At 41.7% G+C, this 13,408-nt stretch overlaps 1 protein-coding gene and 1 long non-coding RNA gene across 2 annotated transcripts in view; both read left to right on the top strand.

Annotated features, from left to right (window-relative positions):
• The first annotated feature begins 4,459 nt into the window (after positions 1 to 4,459).
• Positions 4,460 to 13,408, top strand: part of GNAL (G protein subunit alpha L) — a 192,299-nt gene continuing 183,350 nt past the window's right edge. The window contains exon 1 of the mRNA XM_061448841.1: positions 4,460 to 5,080. Coding sequence (XP_061304825.1) covers positions 4,633 to 5,080 — 448 coding nt within the window. The 5' untranslated portion in view covers positions 4,460 to 4,632. The remainder of the gene's footprint in view (positions 5,081 to 13,408) is intronic.
• Positions 5,091 to 7,407, top strand: LOC133266992 (uncharacterized). The gene is made up of 2 exons (XR_009742595.1): positions 5,091 to 6,343; positions 7,254 to 7,407. It is a non-coding gene; the product is annotated as an uncharacterized LOC133266992 (long non-coding RNA).

Here is a 13,408-nt window from a genome sequence, read left to right on the forward strand (position 1 = left end):
AAGATAAGAGATCTGATGGAAGCTGGGTACCTCCTAGACCCTTTATCCATGAGGAAAATTAACCTCAGCAGGAGTTTTGCAAACATCTAGTTTGTCACAGCACACAGTTCTCTGATTTTTTTTTTCTTCTATCATGTAACTTTCCTCTTTCACAAACACCTAAAACCCTGCAACATTTTTTCCTAATAATCACTGAGGTCCTGAAAAATCTTGAGGATGAAACACCGAAATAATTTAGAAAAAAATATCCCAGTGCAGGCTCTGAAATGACATTTTTTCAATTCACATTCTGACAAGATATATAAAAACATTATGGCAGAACTCTAGAGAGAATATGGATAAACCCATTCACTGAGGAACTAACTGGAGAAACAAGAAGATGGACAAATATCCAGCCCCAGGAAAGCTTCTCCCTGTGTTTAAGATTCTTGCCTTATCAAACTTCTTACAGGTCCATTTAACTGGGGTCTCTTTAATTCCAACACAGTTACATCCTCCAGGCAACTGCACTTAACTGCATTTAAGTTTGATCACAAACACCCATCTCTTGGTTAAAACTTGGAACAATGCATCTATCCCAAAAAGCTACATAGTATAGGGAATTATTCATAAATAGAAATTATTATAAAACCAGAAAAAAAATACAAATTATTTTCATAAGAGTGCTCAAGAAATGCATAAATTTCACTCCTTTTTAAGAAATAGTAAAGACCCTTCTTCATAGAAATAATATTTATATATTTACTTTCTATAAATACCTTACTCCTTGAAGTAAGTAAAGCCATCTTGTGAACATACCCAGCTGCTACATACGACTGGAAACTGCCTCTAATTACTTATTTCTGAGGTGAAACTATACACTGAATGCAAGAAACAAAAAACAGTTTAAAGCGTCTACTTTAGTTCAGACCAAATTCTCTCTCTGTATATATATTTTAATTAACTCTCCCCACAAACTCAAAAAAGATGTGGACAGACTGGAGAAGGTCCAAAGCAGGGCCACAGAGATGATCAAAAGTTTGATCAAAGGTTCAGAGAACGTGCCCCATAAGGATGTCGAAGGAGGTAGATCTCTTCTCTCTGGAGAAGGCTCAGGAGGGACCTTCTCCCTGAAGAAGCAAAGGCTCAAGAGTGATTTCATCATAGTATTCCTGTTTTGTCTTGATATGAGAAAGAATGTTTTTACAGTGAGAGCAATCAATTCACTAGAAGAATCTCCCCAGGAACATGACAGAGCACCCATCACTGGAGTTTTTAAAGATGCGATTACACAAGGTGCTGAATAACCTCATCTAGGCTACCTTTCCCACAAAAGGCTGGACCAAATCACCTTTCGAAAGATGCCTTCTGGGGTCCCTTCCCCATAAAACAGTCTTGGGCTGTTCTACAAGTCTAAGATTCTAACTTCAGTCCATACAATGAAAATCATAAGTAATCAGTACTACTGAAATCTAAGCCAGTCATTAAGCTCTGATTTGGATGACTAACCTTAGAAAATATTGCACATTCCATGAAAGATCCTCCAAAGAGTATTTAGATCAGAAAACTGCATTATATCAATCATCTCACTTTAAATTCTTGAAAATCCCAGTCCATGCTCATTCAGAAGTAGTGATGACCGCTGTTCCTCTGAGGAAAGAAAAAAGACAGGCTGCTTACTGTTCTTTATTAGAAGTCATAAGGAAAAAAACCTAAGAATACTTTTCCCTCAAGACCAAATTTGCTCTTGTAGGTCACAAAAAGATCTTTCAGGAGACCCAACTTACTTTGTCTGACATTTTTATAGGTAATTTATATCGGTGATTGGCTGAGTGGCCTGTTTTTCAAGGATGCTATCTATTCATGGTTGTTATTACATTGTCTAATATTTCAAAATTCTTTACAAAGAATGTCATTTTACAGTACATATTCTGCCAGGTCTCCTCTGTAACCCTGAATATATCACCCCTTGCCTGCTCATCTCTGAGTATATATGTACATGCCCAGAAGCACATTATTACCTAATCTGAACGAATTTCTCCAGGTTACAGCATTTCTTTTACTACTTGAAAAAGAGCTCATGATTCTGCAAATGCTGTTGAATGCACCATGCTCTAAAAATCACCTTCACAAAATTAAATATGCATGTTGACATTCAGCCCCAAATATTAACTCCTTTTCACCATTACTTTGGTATTTTTCTTCATGTTTTGACTGTTTTGTTGGATGAGTAGCAAATTCTCCTCTGTGATCCAATTACACTGAAAAGGGTACAGCCACTAATCCCAGGATCCTGGCTATTCAGTCCAGATTGAACATTTAGATTCTACTTATCCAAATTCCTGCTCTGTTTTCAGCAGAAAATTGAAATCTTTCATTCACAACCTAACAGATCTTATACCCTTATGGTCCACAAAAACAGTCACAAAAAAAGACACAGCACCGCTGCAATAGTGGTGAAACATCCTTTGCTGTGATGTAACTGCTTATGTGTTTTGCAAAAAGATTGCAACCAGGACACTATATAATCATGTATTAAAACACGCAATAGAAGCAACAGCTATTGGATGCTCTTCTTGGAGCTAAGGCATCTATCAAAATAGTTGTTAAGCATTTTGAACGGTATAAGAGAGCAAAGTCTGCAGTGTGCCGGATCCTGCTAATATTTTCACTGGCAAAATTTCCTTTGTGTGGTGCAGTCAAAGACAGTTGATGCTTTCAGTTAAAAGGCATCTATTTATTTTATGCTAATGTAGGGTGGTGTGTTGTTTTGGGTTGGTGCTTTTTTTTTTTCCCAGTGAATGTTAATGCACAACTCACTGCATTTACCAAATGCGTATTTTAGAGGACATTTGCTAAATTGTTTGACACAAATAAATCTGTCATAAAAACAATTCTGCTTCTTATATCCAGGAATGAAAAAAACTGTGGCAAATTTGCTATAACATGTTTTTCAGAAAAAAGTATAGGAATTGACCTTCCTCCATTTTTTCATACAGCAGTACATGCACAGTGGTATCTTTTAATATACTATTGGTCACTGGAGAAAATCAGGAGACAAAACCAATGACCTGATATTACAGGGTTATTACAAAATCCAAAGAGACACTGCATTAATAAAGAAGTTCATGAATCATAGTATGCTAGAATGGTTTGGGTTGGAAGGGATCTTAAAGATCATTCTTAAGAATAAAGACACCTTCCACTAGACCAGGTCGCTCAAAACCCCACCCAACCCAGCCTTGAACATTTATGTGGATGGGCAGCCACAGCTTCTCCAGCTAACCTGTTCCAGTGTCTCACCATCTTTATAATAAAGAATTTCTTCCTAATACCTAATCTAAATGTACTCTCTTTCAGTTTAAAGCCCCTTGGCCTGTCACTACACATGCTTGTAAAAGTCCCTCTCCACCTTTACTCTCAGCCCCTTTTAGGTACTGGAAGGTTGCTCTAAGGTCCCTCTGGAGCCTTCTCTTCTCCAGCCTGAATAATGAACATAGTTGATGTTACTGAACTAAGAGGGTCTAAATTATGCCAAGGTATAAATCAGTCATAATAGTGAACATGCAACATGACCTTTGGTTTAAGAGACACACTGCTTCATCCAGTAGCCACATGCCCCTGAAAAAAAAGGACTAAGATGATGAAGAATGTGGAGATGGACAAAGCAGAAGGAGCCACATTTGAGACTCATTCTGACTAGCCTGAATTTGTCCAAGATTTCCCATGAGGAGGGCTGCCACCAGCTTTGAACGGGCTGACTCCAAGCACCAGCCTTCCCTCCACAAGCCCACACTACTACTACTGCCAACGCTGACAGCGCGAGCAAACCCAAACACCGCCTATTATTTTCTCCTACCCGTCGCACCCAAAGCCTTCCTCCCACGGCACCGTTAGTCAGCCTATGGGCGAGAAGCCGCATATGTGCACAGGGGCTGAACACCGTGCTGTAGCTGTGAGGATGGCGGCGGGGCTTGCAGGGCCTCCCCACCGGCCGCTGTCATTCTGAGGGGGACCTTCAATTATCAGAAGCCTCGGCCTTGGCAATGCCGGCAGCGGCTTGGGCCTGGGCCGCCCCTTAGAAGGCGGCCACGCCGTATCCCCCCCATCCCCGAGGGAAGGGTTGCAGCTCCCGGGGCTCACACAGGCGGCCCAGCGGCCCTTCCATGAGGGAGGAAACGAAGGGGCGGGTGGTGTAAGCAGCGAGGGTCTACCCGCCTGTGCGCGGAGAGGGTGGACCCTCGCCCCCTCGGCGCAGGCGGGCAGGCATCGGGCGGGGTGGTGTGAGGGGATGGCGGAGCCGGTTGAAGGGGAGGGGGGGGGCGGCTGCGAACGTGTGTGCGCCTGTGTGGCGGCGCGGGCGGCGTGCTCCCGCCCTTCCCCCGCCGGCGCCCGGTGCTGCGCGGTGGGCTGGCGCTGGGGTATTTACGGTAAAGTGGACCCGGCGGTGGCAGCTCGGTGTCAGGTGATCGGCGCTGAGAAACCGTTGCCGCCTCCCGGGGAGGAAAATGCAAGATGGCCCAGCGGGGCCGTGAGGGGCTCCGAGGTGCCCCTTCTCAGCCCGCCGCCGCCTGCCCCACGCGTAGGGCCGGCGGGAAGCGCTGAGGCCAACCCCGCCGCACCACAGCCCGTCCCCGGCGGGGGCACCGAGCCATGGGGCTCTGCTACAGTCTGCGCCCGCGGCTCTTCGGCGACGCCGGCGGTGGCTCCATCTCCAGCACCGGCGCCACCTCGGAGCCCGAAGCGCCGGCGGAGCCTCACGCCGCCCCGCAGCCGCAGCCCCTCGGCGCCCCGCTTCGGCCCGGCGGTAAGCCCGGCGGGGAGGCGGACGGGCCGCCGCTGCTACTGCAGAACGGCGGCGGTAACGGGGCGACCCCCGAACGGCCGCCGCTGCCCAAAGCCGGCGGCCCCGGCGGCGCGGGGAAGGCGGCGCGGCAGCAGGCGCTGCACCAGCCGCCGGCGCTGCAGAGAACCTGGGAGAAGCTGCGCCTAGAGGAGCGGGAGGCGGAGAAGGAGGCGAGGAAAGTCAGTAAGAGCATCGACCGGGCGCTCAAGGAGCAGAAACGGGAGTACAAGCAGACGCACCGCCTGCTGCTGCTGGGTACGTGTGTGTGTATGTGCAGGGATCTGCGTGTGCGAGGCGTCTGCCTGGGCGGGCAGGTGCCCGCGGGGCTCCCCGGCAGCGCCCCCTCCCCGGCTTCCCCCGTTTTCCTTGGGCGCCCTCCATCCCTCCTTTGTCTCCCCGCTGCCCCCTGCTCTCCCTCCCTCCCCCCAGCCCTGCCCTCCCGTCTCCGTGCCTGGGCTCTCCCCCAGACAGGTTTACACCTTTTTCTTCCCTTCCCCCCCCCCCCCCCTTCCCTCCTCCCCCTTTCTGGTCCTGGCAGTCGTTTTGCAATGGAGGGAACACGGTCGGCGCTTGTCCTGCGAGGGAGAGCGGCTCCACCCAGGCCGCCGGGAGGGAGCGATGCTGATGGAGGAGCAGAGGGGTCTGCCGGAGGAAAGGAGCCCTGCCCCGTCAAGGGGGGCTGCCTCGGCGAGGTCTAGTCTTAGTGCCAGAGCAGCTGGGAAACATAATGGAAAAACTGCAGCAGAAAGGAGGAAAAATGGCTATGCGTGAGATGTGCATAGCTCGTGGATGACTACCGTGTGTAGCTAGGGGTGGTTTAATGAGGAGCGGTAGTATGGGCTTGTGGCTCCTAAATGAGAGGAGTGCTGATGAGCAGTAGGCTCCTTATTTAGAGAAGCAGTGAGTGGTGTAAGGGGAAATAAGCGGGTGTTGGTATGCATGTTCCTCGCAGACATCGCCTTTACTACAGGATGTATTCTTCAGCTGTTGGCCCTCAAATTTTTTTTTCCAGGGGTGACTTGTCAGCTTTTGTCCCCTCCTCTCTGAGGTGCTATATGCGGTCTGCTGTTGCCACTGCTCTTTCTAAGCATTAGTTAATAGTCCTCTCCAGAGGATTTGTACCAGCTGATACATTTACAGTATGAAAACCACAGGGGTATCTAATACAAGCATCTCATTTCCTGCAGGAAACAGAACAGTCATACTGCAGGGTTGTGTTTTGTTGTTTTGTTTTTTTTTTTTTTATGATCTAAGCAGAGGGCTTATTTGGCCTCTTAGCAGTTGCCATAAATCTCGCTTTTCTGTTAGCATGGAAATGCTGATTTGCTTTTGTGTTAGCTTGCTTTGCATTTTCTTGTAAAGTTGTGTGATATGCATGGATTTTTGGTGGTTATCTATGTGCACCACAGATGTTGGGTAGTCTTATGTCTGTCTTTGTAAAACTGTGTTTCCATGTTATTGGATTCCTTCATTCCTGTTGGTGGATGAGGGGAGGAGAAATACAGCAATGCACAAAAGGTATAAGCAATGTTTGCCAGAATTGTAGTGCTCTAATTCTAAAACAACAAGTCATGGGCTTTTTTATATCCCGTAAGATTCCAGTAGGCTCTTATGTAGGATACCAGTACAACCAGTGAAAGGAAAGAAGATGCAATTCCTACTCCATGGAATTAATAATACTCTTTGTAAAATATTTCTTCTGATACTTAACTGTTACGTTATTTACCTCTAGAATTTTAAATATTCATTTTAAAAAGTGTATTTTTAAAATGTTTTTCTTCCTGTAGCCTCTGAAAGTATGTTGTGACCAGTATGGCTACGAGAAGGCAAAGATACAGGTTGGTGGCCTTCATCTAGAGAGCAATGTAGCTGCTTGAACAAAAGGATCGTGAAAGATACTGCGTGTAATCTGTAACATGGGTGGTTGTCATAGTAAACTAGAGCATTAAACACCTGTTCAGAAACAATGCAATTTGAAAAATAAACCATCTCCAACTCTTGGCCCTCTGAAAGAAACTCAACACTCTCAAGACTCTGTGTTGAATTTTGAAGTAAATCTGTGTCACAATCAGAAAATGCTCTCTTGATCTCCATATCGCAGCGAGGAAATGCTGGATTATTGTTTCAGCTCTGGCAGATCAGGGCCTGACATAAATGTTTGATTTGGATCTTGGGAGAGCTGCAGGTGCTTCATGCTTCTGTTTGCAAAGAAGTGGAAATGCTGCCCTAGATAAGAGGAGAATATTTAGAATGGGGAAGGGTTTATTTGTCAGAGAAAGGATAAGGGAAAATTGCCTTGTATAAGGTAATCATTTTCAGTCTTGCACAGAGGAAGAGACTCATGATGTATACAAAGGTCTTAGAATAAAGAATATTATCAGCTTGATATTTTACAGCATTTCTAGTGGCAAATATCCCTGTCCCCAAGGTTTTCCTGGTGGAGCGAACCTAAAAAATGTACCTTTGCTAGAGAGAGGAGGAATATTCTTGTAGTTCAACATGGAGGAAATACATAGCAGAGGGGAAATGGTGAATTCGGGGACAGCAGAAAGACATCACAGAATAAACAAAGTTGAGCAACAGTGTTGGTGTGGGCTTTGTTTCTTTTTAAATGCAAGCTTGTAAATAATAGCTTCGTTTTGGTTTGCCCTTGTATGTCTTGTACATGAACTGGGGCAAGTTAAGAGGATGTTATCAAAATCTTAGAGGAAAATGAAATGTATATTTTAAGGAGCTACTGCTAGATAGCAAAAAGGTATGCAAATACATGGGCTAGTATCAGAACACTAATAATCTCTAGAGTCTCAAAATAAGTAGTATATTAGAAGAGAAGCTTCTATATATGTTTGAAAGCAACCTTTCTCTAGAAGCATACCCATTCTTTCGTTATGTCAAATGAAAACAGTCAGCTTGATGAGCTCTGCATTTAAGTTCCCAAAATATTATGAAGTCTCAAAGGCTTGTTTTAGTGTATGTTGTAAAATAGCTCTCGAAGAACATGTTCTTGCCTGTCACAGCTTTCCCCAAACTAATGTCTCGTGCTGCACATGATGTTTTGAAGCTCCCCTGTAACCTACATTTGGAAACACTTAATGTCATAACCCGTAATTGTGAAAAGGGGTGTGTCTGCTAAGTGTCCTCCCACATAAGTAAGTGGATCTGTCTCAGGTGGCTATAACTGAGATGAGGGAGCTTTGCTGGTGCACTGGTTTGGGTTTGTTTGTTCTTGAAGATGAACCCACATAAAATGGAAGCTTTCCACTACAATTGTCTTTTTCTTTTTAATGTCTATTTTAGACAGAAAGGGCTTGAAACCTTGAGGTGATTATTATTGTGCCCTGTATTATCTGAGTTCCTTTTTTTCTTTTTTCATTTTATTTTTACAAGCGAAAATGTTAATCTGCACCAAATTCTTAGGATGCTTTTGCTAACCTCAAGATGAAGACTTTTTTAGGCATATGTATTTATTGCACTGATTTGCAGGGCTTGGTCAGAGTCTTGTACCTTTGGTTTCTGTCTTGTTTTTTTGGTCTTTTCTTTTCCTTTTTTTTTTTTTCATATTTTATTTCCGGAGAGCTGCAAACACTTGTCTACAAGACTGTTTAGCTGCTGATTTCCTAGAAACTGTACAAACATTACAAATCACTTTATAGAAGCAATTCCAATTCTCATTTCCAGGCTCATATTTTAAACTGTTTTGGGAGCAAGTGAGGTAAAGGCAGACTGGCTTTAGACAAAGTGCTAACCACTGTGGTATAATCAAGGCTTATGTAATGTTGAAGTAAGACATAGGCAGATTTTTTTTTTTTTCTTAGCTATTGTCTTGTAGTATCATCTAGCTCCTCTTTTGTTCCATTTCCCCTGACTCCTGCTTGCTGTCCTAATTTTGGATGACTTTCTCAAGCAGAACTCATTCTTTTGCACTTCCCTGCTAAACTGAAACTGAAAGTGTTAGAAGTAAAAGCTTTCCTGTTCAACAGAAACTGAAAGTAATGATGCAGGGATTGAGGAAGGGAAAATGGAGATAGTAATGTTTTTTGTTTGCTTGTTTGTTTGTGTTTTTTTGTTGGTTTTTTTTTTCATTTTAAAGGTACTATAGCTGCTTGCACAATACTTAAGTTTTGACTTGATAGTGAAATTTAGATGTGTTTATGTACAGAAGTGTATAAAACATACAAAGAAACACTGCTTCCCTGAATTAATAGAAATCAAACACATAGATGCCTTGTCAAGCAAGGGGAGTTCTGAAGTGGTAGGTGTATAACAAAAGTAATGCTTTACTACAGTTTCTTTTTTTTAACTACACACCTGTTGACTCTTGTCAGAATTAACCTGTATTGCAAGAGAGGTTTCTGCTCTGACAGTGGATTTTAGACTGCAGTTGCAGTCTGTTATTTATATATGCTGCCTCAGCAAACCCTCAAGTTTATCATCCCAAAACCAGTTTTAAGTTTTACAATTAAACCGAATAAATCTTATTTAAAAATAACTTTAACTTTTATATAGTTTGAACTCATGCTGATTGATAAATACCTGAATTTAGTTTAGCTGGATGTGCTGATACTTCTCCTGTACCTGTGTAAGAGTGTGTTCTTAGAGTGCTTTTCTGTTACCACAAAGATGATCTTCCACCTAATATCCATAACAGAGCTGGATATCATTGTTTGTGTTCCACAGTTGGATGCTCTTGTTGCATCCTATATATGCCTGTTTTCTCTTTACAAAAAAAAAAACTGTTGGTTTGTGCTGATCCTTAACGTTTTAGGATCCTTACAACCAGGTAGTTCTAGCATGTACATAATGGATATATCATTGGTAGGAACAGATATTTTCAGGACTTTGAAATAATGGGCTCCAAGTACTGACCAATGTCATAAAATAAATGGGGTTTATAATCCGTAATCCTTTGCAAGAGACATTCACATGTCTTTTGAAATGCTCTTCTGCTTTTGTTGTAAGTTATGGCATCATATGAAGTGCTCTACACACTCCTTGCAGATGAGCAAACCAGTAGACAGAAGTCATCAGGACATGTTGGAATTCTTAATGTTGGTAGTCTTTTTAAAGTGTACTGAAAGCAATCCCTGAAATACAACATTTTTCTTTATTCTGTAGATTACTAATTGCATTTAGCCCATAATTAGCTGGTTTAGTTGATTTCCATTCTTTGATTAATTTTGCTTATTTTTTAATCACTTAGCATGGGCTAGAACAAAAAAGTGGCATTTTTTTCTTAAATGCTAAGCACAGCACTGCTGGGAGGCTCTAGCTGCTGTACAAGGGTCAGTTCTGCAGCTGTTACTTAGGCAATATGAACTCTGGGTTATTAGGCAAGCTTTGTATATCAGCATGTATTCCACAAATGCTTTTTGTAACATAGTGCTTAATTAAGCAAGCTATGATAGTAACTTCTTTGTAATTTTAAGTTCCCATTGCCACTGTAACTTCTTGACTGCCGAAATTTTAAAGAGCTTGTTAAACTTTGGATTTGAACGTTTTCCCTTTCCCTGTGTCATCACCTCTATCCCCCAGGTTTATAAGACATACAGTTTGAAACTTTGTTCCCATGTTCATTTGTTTCCACTGCCCAATGTCACAACCCATATTTCTTACCTTGCCAGACCTTTGGCAGTCCTTAATTGAATTGTAACATATTTTTTTTTTCAATCTCCAAGATAACTGTGTGAGTAATAGTTATATTGTGGGATTATTTCTTCTCCCATTTTAGCATCTTTGACACAGTGGAACTATACAAATGTGGGGAAATACTGGGGTTTTGTGTGGGTGTTTTGGTTTGTGTTGCCTTTTACTTGTTTGGTTGGTTGGTTGGTTTGTTTTGTTGGATTTTGGTTTTTTTTCCTCTAAAGTCCTGGCTTTCTTCAATTTACTTTTCAGGTCAGGTACCATTTGAGCTTAGAAAGTTGAGTTAATTTTCAAAAAACTTTCTTCTTTTTAATCCAGCATCCTGGCTGAGCTGTGAGGGAAACTTGCCTCTCTCTGTGCTTACCAAGTTTAACTTATTTGCTGCCTGTTCTAGAAAAGATTTGCTTTTATTGAATGAGATGGAAAGGGTTCCCCTCCACAGACTTCTGAATAATAGTAGAGAAACAAAATGGTGCAAGTAAGATAACAGAGCTGTCGCTTGCCCACCAGTAGAAGAGTTACCATTTTGCATTGGGGAAGTCTTGACTTTGCAGTGTTTTCTTAAATTTTGTGTGGTTTAGATATTTTGTAATGCCTAGACAATTGATGTGTTGAGCAGATTAGTAAAAGCATGGAGCAGATGTTACTCAGCCCATTGACTGGTGCCACAGTCCAAAAGAAATCTAAGGCTGTGTTTCACTGAAGATGCAGATCTATTTTTAGAGATGAAAAATGTACGTCATTAGTTATTACTTAGCGTGTTCTTAATAAAAACAGCCTTTTGTAGCCAGTTAAAATCATCTAGTTATGGTTTAGACTTGCAGCCTTGCATGGTTGTTTAGCCCTGGGAGGTATTTGTTGTGCTGCAGTCATCAAGAAATCTTTCACTTTATGGGCAGAAGCTTTGTCTTGCTGTGCAATTACTTACAACTGTCTGACACAACTGGTTTAGTTTTTTTTAATATTTTAGTTGTTTTCTTTTGATTGAGATAAATTCAATAAGGCTGGGTGATTTGTTGGCTTTTTTTAAATCCCCAGAGTGCAGGGTCTTGGAGAAGTGCAGCTTCATAACTGGCCTGTGCACATCATACTTACGCCTTTTCCAAAACGTGGATAAGCATGTTAAGTATAATGACTAGTGGTATTTCATATTATCCCTGTAGCACTGTATATGTGAAACTCCTTCTCATGGTTTGTCTGCACATGACTATTGAATACAAGTTTAAGGACTTAAAACCTCTCTAGATAAGCTGTATGAAGAAGGGAAGGATATGTAGTTTGGGACTGGACAAGATAAAGAGTATTTAAGAAAATACATATTATTTCATTTTCTGTGTTCACATGCAAAGGATCAAAAAGCCCCAAGAAAAACCTCCTGTTAATGTTCGTAACATAAGGCATAGCATCAATCACTTGTAGTGGAAGATCTGAACTGATAAGATCTCTTTGAAGTCAAACTTGAATTGGTTCCTCATAATCTGGTATTTTACATTTGTTTGTTTTTAAACTTAAGTGGAATTTATAACTCTACAATCTTATATTTAAAGTCATGTTAGGTTTCAAGACTAATAAATTATTCTTTCCCCAAATACCATTACTGTAGTAAGGCAAATTCAGGTCATATTTTAAATGCTGTTACCTTTATTTCAGCTAAGAATTTATATTATGTGGGAACAGCATGCATTTTTGAGTTTATAAAGCTATGTGAAAGTAGAAAGCTCTCCCCTCCTGGAGTATTTAAAATAACAAAAATAACTGGGAAGTCTTCCACTTTCTTTTAAGACAACTTTCATTCCTAGGAAGGGCAAAAAGGAAGCTCTCAGCAATCAGTTCGAGCAAATTGTCTAGTTGGTCTTCAGAAGCTGAAGAAAAGAACGTTCCTTCTGTGGTTTGGGTTAGTGCATGCAGTGGAGATAAGAAGCAGGCTGAAAAACATTTGTAATAAACCCCTGAAAATAAGTTGAGTGCTCTCTCTCTCTGGGTATCCTTTCCCTACTCCCAATCACTCTTATTTAATTACCGGAAAATGCATACTTTTATATACGTGTAGTATACTCTCCATTTAATTTGTCATATATGCATTAGAATGGATGTAAAGAGTTTTATTCTTCCATCATGAAGAATGAAGGCTATGTTAAACTGCCAAAAGTGTGGATCATCATGGATCCTTACTCTTCTGTGCAAGTGTAATTTAATGTTAAGCAAATCAGCCTTCTATTGAAAACTGTCATGAATGTGGCTGGAGGCATTACCAACTCTGTTATGCTACAGTTTTCTTAATTATGGAAAATTAGTCACTCTGGATCTTGAAGCAAATGCAAAATGCAGTGTGGTGTTAGGCAGTGCCTTCTTAGTAATCATCTTTATTTTCCTGAACTCCTCACGTGTGGTGGACTAAGCTACAACAGAACCAAGTTGCTGGTTTGGTTGTTTTTTTTTTAGTGACAGCACTGATTCTTATTTCACATGCCTGAATTCATTTCATGTTGATTGAAGAATAGTTTGCTATTCTAGACAATACTTTTTCAGATAAATACACACATGTCTGTATGTGTACATGCATGACCACAGAAATTCCCATAGAAGGCAGTAGATCACATGGAGGAGTTTAGGTGAGTTAAACCAGCCTTCAAGAGTATGTGGTTGGATTCTATCCTGTTGTATATAATAGGTTTAAAGCTATGTAGGAACAGGGCCAGTCTAATGGATTCTGCAACAAGATTTTTCTTTATTTATTTGTTTATTAAATCCTCTGGCTCACTGAATACATGAATTAAAAATAGACTTCTGGAGTTATCAGCCTGCTCTGAGCTTGCTGTAATTGTCTAATTGACTTTTTAGGAGAGATATGAACAAGATAAAGGGGTTAGAGTTGGACGGCACATTAAAGATCATCTCGTTCCAATCCCCCATGTCATCAGCAGGGACACTTCCACTAGA

The sequence above is a fragment of the Pezoporus flaviventris genome, unplaced genomic scaffold, assembly GCF_033815535.1.
Source record: "Pezoporus flaviventris isolate CSIRO_AGI_PZ_B2104156 unplaced genomic scaffold, CSIRO_AGI_Pfla_v1 ptg000007l, whole genome shotgun sequence".
NCBI lineage: Eukaryota > Metazoa > Chordata > Aves > Psittaciformes > Psittacidae > Pezoporus > Pezoporus flaviventris.